This window comes from Hordeum vulgare, chromosome 3H (genome assembly GCF_904849725.1).
Source record: "Hordeum vulgare subsp. vulgare chromosome 3H, MorexV3_pseudomolecules_assembly, whole genome shotgun sequence".
In the NCBI taxonomy this organism is placed as follows: domain Eukaryota; kingdom Viridiplantae; phylum Streptophyta; class Magnoliopsida; order Poales; family Poaceae; genus Hordeum; species Hordeum vulgare.
Genome location: NC_058520.1, coordinates 123,126,481 through 123,135,299, shown reverse-complemented (window position 1 = coordinate 123,135,299; position 8,819 = coordinate 123,126,481). Strand labels below are relative to the sequence as shown.

Below are 8,819 nucleotides of genomic sequence, written 5' to 3'. Positions count from 1 at the left end.
ATTGGGCTGGCCCAGTCAGGCGACCGCCCCGTGCGACCGCCCCGTGCGACCGAGGGACTCCCTGCCGCATATTCTGCGTAAGTAGGAGCTCCCCCAGGCAAGCAGCAACGCGAGGCGTGATCGGGTGATGCAAAGCGTGGATGCCATCAGGAGGCGGGTACTCCGACATCCTATATAGAAGTTACATATGTTTTTTTGATATATCTAGAGAAAAAACTTGTTTTTTTTTTCTTGAGCCAAAAAAGTGATTCTCATTCTGTCATGGACATGAGTGATCTTGTGAATAATGCTACCAACATTACACCTAGTGATGATTTTTGTGTCAAATTAAACGGCATATTTCCTATATTACTAGTATATGCAGCGTGTCCCCCCCTCCCCTCATGTTGCTTATTCTCACTTGCAATCCATGGACCCGCAAGCCTGCTACCTGTTGGAGAAGATGGCCTCCAAATCCTTGTACAGCGCCTTGGACTTGGGCCTCCACTCCCCCTTGGCCTTGGAGTCCGCCGACTGCGATGCCACCGACGAGCTCCGGCTCCTCTTCCCCTTGTACGCGGTGCTGCTGGACGGGTCCTCCCCGTCCCTGCTGAAGCTCGCCTTGGCCATCTCCCGCAGCTGCCCAAGCCACGACCGCTCGTTCGAGCTCCTCTGCGCCTCGCCCGGCACCGTCTGACCCGTGGCGCCGCTGCTGTCCGGCGACGGCTCCTGCTCATTCTGGCCCGCCAGCGGGTCGCCCAGCGCCGACGACGGGAGCACCAGCAGCAGCAGCCCGACTGAAGCCGCCTTGGCGCCCTCCAGGAAGGAGCTCCTGTCCGGGCTCAGGTACTGCACCTGCCGGTACAGCGCGTTCCACTCGTTGCACACCTGCGCCGCGAACGCCAGCGAGAACACGCCGAGCATGGCGATCCCTACGCCGCCGCTCTCCTCGACCTCCTCGAGCTCGCCCCTGCCGTCGTCGCTGTTCCGGTCGATGAGCACGAGGCAGGCGGCGAAGACGAACACCTCGCTGGCCACCGCGACGATCTCCACCAGCTGCACCCGCTTCTTGATGAAGGGCTTCTTGAGCAGCATGAAGAAGAGCTGGAACGACGCGACGGCCAGCACCACGACGGCGTGCGCCCGCGACGACCGGCCCGACGACGCGTGCGCGCCCGCCACGATGCCCAGCGCCACCCGCTTCACCGACTCGAGGAAGGTGTAGTAGATCCTCAGGATGCCGAACACCTTCTGGATCACCGGCGCCTCCGCGTCCTCGTTCTCGTCCTCCGACGCCATGATCCGCTGGTCCGCCGCCGCCCGCTTCCCGCCCCCGCCCACGACGATCTGCGTGAGCATGTACTTGGGCGGGCCGCGCAGGTCCTCGAACAGCGGGCCGAGCTTGACGAGCCGCGCGGCGCGGGCGGGGTCCTTCCACGTCCACTGCCCGCGCTTGCCGGGGCCGAGCGTCCGCCTGATGATCTCCTGGTACCACCGGTGCTCCTGCCCCTCCTGGTGCACCTCCTTGTACTGGAGCAGCCTGCCCGTCGTGATGCCCAGCGACAGGAACAGCAGCAGGCCCACCAGGAACGCCGTCAAGATGCCGATGAGCACGATCCCGACGGCGAGCCCTCCGGTTGTCCCACCTGATCCATATCATTCATCCCGGGAAATCAATCACACGATCTCTGCATCGATCAGAGCATTGAGATGAATGACGTACCTCTGATGAGCGCTGCAGACGCTTGGGATATACAAGGCATCGCAAGGATCGCAAGCATGATCTCAAACCTGGGGAGGACGAGTGCTCCGTACTTTCCTGTGCCTCCTCTGTACCTTAATCTCAAGTAGAGGAGGAGAAGAAGATGCAGCAGCATGAGGCCTCCCCCAATGACACCCAGCCACAACATGTTTCTTCCAAAATATTTCCACCTGCATTCATGCATGCATGTTTCAACACCTTCATAAATAATTCAATATGTCACTTGATGATAAGTCCCAAGAGTACTCGATCGTGAAGACAAAGTATCATACCCGTCCAAATCTTGCAGCTTCATGATAATCTGTGCTTCGGGCTTCATGTCCTGATTCTGCATTTCAGCCATGCCATGCTCATTCAGCATCGAGAGGTTTAACAAGAATGCCAACTCTAAAAAACCGACGACGAGCATGGAGACCGAAATCAAACGCAAGGGGAGAAACACTGAAATTCATGCGACCTCAAAGAAAGACCGGTACTCCATGGCGGTCAGCGGCTTCCCGTCCAATGCCCGGATCTGCAGCGGGATCGGCGGCGGCTTCCCTTCTACCGGTATCTGCATCGGCATGATCTGCTGCTGACCACCTGGTGCAGGTCCAGGGTAGTAGGGATCAGCTTGTACTACATCACTCCTGTCCACCAGCTCCGAGTACGCAATGGCAGGCATGGTGGAGTAGCCCACAAATGGATCTGCAGAGGGACCCTCCCACGGAAGCCGGATGTACGGGATCGTCCACTCTATCCCCTTGGCCAGCTCGTAGTACTCCACCGGCAGATTTATCGACAGCCATCTCGACAGAGCGAAGATCTGGATGTGGCATGCCATTCTCTGTACAAATAAAATAACACAACAACGATCGATCATCGTCAGATGGTGACTATGTGAGCGATGAGCCGGCTGAAACTGAAGCCATCACTGGGACACCAGTAGCAGAATTGATGCCCGTGCCAATTACCAGAAGATTTCGTGATGGCTCGGAGATGGAGTAAGACGAAGGCCTTGTCATGGCGCCGGATGCGATGAGAGATGATGTGGAGACGGTGAGGAGTGTGGCGACGATGGCCGTTGCTGCAAATATAACGGTGGCGATGGTTGCGATTGACGAAGACGATGCAGGGACAGAATCTGCAAGCAGAATCATGGTAAAATCATAAGGATGCTCCATTGCCTGGTTGCCATACTGATGATGATGGGATCCGAACAGTGTTTATGAATGATGATCGAAGGGTTGGATTGGGTTGTTCCGTCGTTGTACTGTCAATAATAAATGAGTAGTAGCAAGCGAAGAATGAATGCTATTGCCCCATGCTGATACATACAGTGTCTCACTTGGAGGCGGTCTGATGGCAGATTGGGATTCCCAGCCACGTCCTGAGCTGTGTTCTCGGCAACCTGGACCGAAACCAGCTTGTCAACTGCCAGGATCTGCATTGTGTATATGCTCTTACTAGCTTCATGGAAGCTGAAACCAAAACCAACCAGCCATACATGAAGCAAACCATTATATAACATCCTAATTAACTCCTAAGGTAAAAACAATTTAGTCGTTTATTCAGATGTTCATGCATATATTGTGATATCTACTATCTTCCTGTTGATTCTTGCCTCAATAGTTTGCCCCCAGAAAGCTGCACTGCAGAGGAGGTGAAGTTAAACACGGGCTTTTCGAACTTGATCAAGACGGGGATGGTGTGTGAGCTTGTCCTCACGGTCGACGTCGCGAGTTTAACAGAAGGCCGTCGCGTATCTGTCAGCAGCGCCATCCATCAAGCACGCAGAAGAGGCAAAAATCATCAAAACTGAGCATGGTGGCACTGGCATGCGTTCAAAATCAAAGTGATGGAGCAGGAAGAGGAATGGGAATAAATACCATATAGGAACGTGAGTGGTTGTGATGAGTAAACCGGGGTCCCCTGTCTGCTGATTACGGAACTCGTATCACATGCAACAGTCACAACAGCGGTGCTCGATATCTTGTTCACCTGCACACAAACTTAGTTAACATTCAGGCGTATGCATGAATCGAATCAAGCACCTAGCTAAATCTAATCATTAGCAGTAAGATGGACAGGGAGAGAAGGACAGCGAAGCTTACGACGAAACCGAACCGACGGTTGCCGAGCGTGCTCCTGTTGGTCGGCGTGAGCACGGCGCCGGTCACGGCGAGAGCGGCGAGGATCTCGGCGGACGAGTTCATCACCGGCTCGGCAAAGGACAAGTATATCCTCAGCTCCCTGTCGTCGTTGGTCGCCTCCACCACCCTCGTGGCGCCCTGGATCTGCAGCAGCTTCTCCGGGATGCTGGCGGTGATGTTCATGGAATCACTCCTTTTGTCTATCATCAAGTTTCGGGTTCAGATCAGTGCGTTGCATGCAATGTAGGAGTATGAACAAAAGTTGGGACGAGGGTACGTACCGAAGCGGAGAGTGAAGCTCGAGTTGGAGCTCCGCCGGAAGCGGTGGCCGGCGACGTCGGTGCAGAACCCCCTGCGCATCACCAGGATCATGCGGCCGTAATCCACGTCCGGCGACGGCGACACGGCGACGGAGTAGCGCAGGCCGGGCACGACGGCCTCCATGGTGGACGGCTCCACGCGGCCGGGCCCGTACACGATGAGCTGCAGTTGCCGTGCAGATTCGTTCGATGAGACCAGAGATACTCTTGTTCGTTTGATGAGAGTGGTACCATACCAAGCCGATTGTCTGTCACACACACACACGTACGTCGCAGTAGGTGGCGTTGCAGGTGAAGCCGCCGCCGCCCGGGCACGGCTCGCTGAGGGAGACGAGCACCGAGACGTTGGGCGCGCTCGTGAACGCCGACTCCGCCGCCACCGTCGCCGTCGGAGGAACGGTGTCTGCATGTGCACATTCGTCGTGGTCGCACGGTCAGTGGAGACTGATTTTGCAGCTAAGGTTGAGGTTGGGTTTGAATTTTGATTGATGGAAGCGTTACTTAACCAACATCCCAGGCGTAGGTGGCGCAGGTTGGGCCGGCGCTGCTTCCTGATCCTGATCTCGGCGTCGCGCACGCTGCGAATGTGTGGTTCCCGTCCTTGAGCCCGGCAAAGCTCACCACCTCCGTCCCATTTCCGTTCCCCCCGCAGTCCGATCGTCTTTCGCCGTCCAACTGCGTGTAAATTAACAGTTTTACCACAGCTCTTCCGGGGTGCTCCTACTCAGGTTCGACTGAGTACTGTTTGCTTAACTATATTGTGCGGACATGTGGAATCTATTTGGTTCTGTTTTTCTGCCGATGCCAATGCTTCTTTGTTTGTTGTCATCTCTTAAATAAAAGTCCTTCATGTGGCAGCGAAATTCGAGAAGACACCCTAATGTCAGACACAACTTTTAAATTATTGTTATTTTTGACCCCTGATAATTACTGTACCGGTAGTAATGAATCGCTCTGTAGAACCATTCAAGCATCTCGTACAGTTTAATTCAAGGCCAACTTCATGCCTTGGTTCTTAACTACTTACTGTACTACTCTAACTGTAAACTAGAATTGTCCGGAAGTAAGGATGTACTTGGACTGAACCTGACCAAATGAGCACCAACATTTGAAAAACGGAATGCGTTGAAAATTCGAAAGATGGAGCTTCCTTACCTTGCAGGTGATGGCGCAGTCCCCGCAGGTCCATCCGCTGCTCTGCACGGCGCGGAAGGCGAACACCGCCGACGCCGACGTCGAGATGCGCGGCGGCGCGCTCGTCAAGCTGAGGGAGACGTCGCCAGCAGCAGCAGCGACCGCCGCGCCCGAGCAGAGGAGCACCACGGCGCTCAGCAGCAGCCGCCGTCCCCAGCTCTTCCACACCATGGATGGATCCTTCCCAGTCCCAGGGTCAGTCAGCTACTAGCTGTTGCAGATGCACAGTGCTGAATGCGTGCGTGAGGAGGGAGAGGGCAGCGGGCAGCGGGCAGCGGAGTGAATGCCCAGCGCAGTGTGCATGTGTGGCTGGCTCGGGGAACGGCGCGCTGCCTATAGCTAGCTACTGTATTAACGCTCCCCCTGGATATACTGGCACTGGCAGTGAGCAGTGCTGAGGTATGGAGGCGGGGGAGGGGATGGAGGGGCCGCGCGCGGCCAATTAAGGCAAGCACAAACCGGCAAGCGGCAACGGCATGTGATCGTGGCCGCGAGGCCAGGGGTTTTTGTTCCGGGGCGGAGGAGAGGGGATGATGCACATGAGGACCAGACCGTTTCTACTAGCCTAGTTTTTTTTGCCTTCCCTGATCTCGTGGATTGGCTGCGACTGCGAGGCTTAGCTACACGCTTGGATTCTCTCTCGCTGTCTCTGTCTCGTGAAATCTCTAACGCGCGAGAGCGAACAACAGTTAAGAGTTTAGCTGAAAGAAACGGGCAGGGGCTGGCTGATACTTTGGTGGATGTCAACAACTGCTGTGGACAAAACCTCAGCAATCAGCCAGTCATGGAGGTGCTCGACGACTGCCCTGTGATATGAGCCAGTGACTGAGGATATGGTATCGGTCAGTGATTGGGGATGATGATGATGATGGGAATCACTGGCAATCCGAGTGTAAATTACCATCTGGTGTGATAATAAGCTGATAATACTGATGAAGGAAGAGGGCACAGGTACAGAGAGGCGCCCCACATGCTGAAAGGAACAAGGAACATCTGTATGCGCTGTTAATACTAAAGAACTACTGCAAGCTCTGAAGGAAGCAGCTGAGGTAAGAAACAAAATGAGTGGGAATCAACCTGCACTGGGGCTAAGATCTGTCTGCGCACATGCACCACCTGCCATCACATAATAACCACATTGCAGGTGAGCTAATTCCCTTTTCTACTCTTCTCCTCACCTATTCCCCTCTTCATATTGTAGTAGTATATAAGCTACTTAAATTACCGATCAAGATGTTCGGCAACAGTTGCTCCATAAAATATCAGTACTCCAAAAAAGTACTTCCTTCGTTTTTAAATATAAGTTTTTTAAAAAATTCAAATATGAAATGGATCTACACTTTAAAATACATTTATATACATTCGTATATAGTTTATATTAAATTTCTAAAAAAAATTATATATGCTAAGCCTACCGATTAATTATTTTGAAGGGGCTTGATGAAGGTCAATTCAATCTTTTTTAAGAGAGGAACGTTTAAATTGGTGAAGGCCGGCAGCGGAGCGAGGATAAACGAGTGCCCCGGGTAAGGGCATTTCTAACCGATCCCTCCACTAACATATGCCTAGTCGATCCCCAATCTGCCGTTAGTGGAGTATGTATTTACTCCGGTCCCAAAAGTCTTTCTATTTTTACTTCACCAATTGGCGGCCAAGTACAACGATGCGCCTCTCTTTCGCGTTCGTGCCGCTGCTGCATCTTCTCGACGCGCCTCTCGCCGATCCCCCGCCTACCCCGCCGCTACCTCGTTCCATCCCTTGCCCTCCGTCTCCGTCCTGCCCGTCGGCCAGCCCATTCGACCCCCATCGTCGTCGTCGGAATCAAGGTGAAATGCCGCCGCCATCGTCGCCATTGCTGATTTATCCGATTTCTTTCGAGTTTCTTCTCTTTCTAGCAGCCGCCGCATCTCACCTTGCTTGCGAACCGCTGCAGGTCACCCACCGCTCGTCGGTTCAATCTAAATTGTTAGGAAATCTGTAACTTGTATTTCCAGTAGGCCATAGGCCAATATATACATACATGTACAAGTGTAGAATATTGCAGGAAACCACTTATATAATGCAGGTAAATATGAAAGGCTACATGACTATATAAATAGTACTCTAACAACCCCTCCTTTAACTCATGATGGATTAACAACACTAAGTTTGAAAAGATAGAAGCGATGTTGGGCTCTAGTCTCGGCCTTCGTCGGGAAATCCACCAACTTTAATCGGAAGGCACATACTGAAGAGCAATAACCCGATCCTGCATAACAATGCGCACATAGATAACATCAACACCAATATGCTTGGTGAGCTCGTGCTTCAAAGAGTCGCGCGCAATGCTAATAGTACATGTACTCTCAGATAATAGCAGAGTAGCTGTAGTGACAGAAACATCAAAATCCTGAAGTAACCACAGTAAACCGGAAACACAAATCAACACATGGAATTCACCACACGGTGCACAACACAAATGATGCATGAGCAGCTGAATACATGCAAGTCACGGCATGACAATTCACACAAACAGACACTACACATTAAGTGAAGTTCAATATGCAACGAGTTGCACATTGACGAAACTCCACGTTAATTATTTAGGTCTACCCCGATTAGATACACAACAATATTAAATGTGGTTAAACATGGCAAGAGGTGAAGCGTAATTAAACTACCTATCTAGGCATTTTAAATGAGGTCGGAAATGACATATAGCATCTCCGAGACGACCTCACATGTTAATTTACAATTCTGTCCAGATCTGAACTAACACATTTAATTATTTGTTAAACAGCAAAGCAAATAAGTTCACGTGATTCTACGCGTCATTTCAAACAATCTACACATGAAGAACATCTCCAACGCAGCTACGGTTCAAAAGATACAAGCACCGCAAGATATGATGGCATGAATGCAATATGTGTGTAACGACGGTCAAGAGCACTTCAAAACACACAACCAGCAAGAGAAAATGAAACTACACGAGATTATAAGCAAGTTTCATATAGGATACGATCAAATAGGACCTACGGATCAAAACCTACGAGCACAACAAAAATTCACTACAATCTGCCAAAGTCAGCCACATAGCATCTTCTACGCCCCATAACTACGAGCTACTCAACTCCAATATACTCAACCAAGACATGACACGAAAGAGGGCAAGAAGCACTACAACAAACAACTAACAACAACTAGCATGACATCATGGATCACTAGGAAAAGAAGTCATAAAATGGCTTCTCACACACAGTTTCAGACTTAGTGAAAAATACACTTCATGAAAGTGCAGTTTTCGATCTGAAGCCATATTGACAGCAGCAAAATCATAAGCTACAGGACTCCAAATGGCATGAAAATTCACAGCATGCTAGAGAATCACAAGTTCTACAACTAACTCCATTGCACCAACCTCAAATAAGCTACAGATCACAAGATAGAAGCAAG

General features: G+C 51.5%; 1 protein-coding gene across 2 annotated transcripts; it reads right to left on the bottom strand.

Annotated features, from left to right (window-relative positions):
- Positions 1–209: 209 nt before the first annotated feature.
- Positions 210–6,268, bottom strand: LOC123443210. 2 transcript variants are annotated; one of them, XM_045119511.1, is made up of 13 exons: positions 5,349–6,268; positions 4,695–4,868; positions 4,463–4,596; positions 4,155–4,356; positions 3,835–4,073; positions 3,610–3,721; positions 3,345–3,486; positions 3,059–3,201; positions 2,695–2,864; positions 2,199–2,567; positions 2,014–2,069; positions 1,703–1,911; positions 210–1,625 (listed from the first exon to the last, which is right to left on the bottom strand). In XM_045119511.1, the coding sequence occupies exons 1-13, from the start codon at positions 5,380–5,382 to the stop codon at positions 427–429; spliced, it is 3,183 nt and encodes a 1,060-aa protein (XP_044975446.1). In that variant the 5' UTR covers positions 5,383–6,268; the 3' UTR covers positions 210–426. The 2 variants fall into 2 exon arrangements, with proteins under 2 accessions (XP_044975446.1, XP_044975445.1); XM_045119510.1 differs by having other exon boundaries at positions 4,700–4,868.
- Positions 6,269–8,819: the final 2,551 nt, after the last annotated feature.

Bases quoted from the DNA above. Each gene is read 5' to 3' on its own strand.
- LOC123443210 (XM_045119510.1), bottom strand. From the start codon at position 5,558: ATGGTGTGGAAGAGCTGGGGACGGCGGCTGCTGCTGAGCGCCGTGGTG. The intron at 2,865-3,058 runs GTATGTATCAGC...TTCTGCTTGCAG, and splicing joins CCGCCTCCAAGTGAGACACT to ATTCTGTCCCTGCATCGTCT. The intron at 2,070-2,198 runs GTCGCATGAATT...GCTGAAATGCAG, and splicing joins AGTACCGGTCTTTCTTTGAG to AATCAGGACATGAAGCCCGA.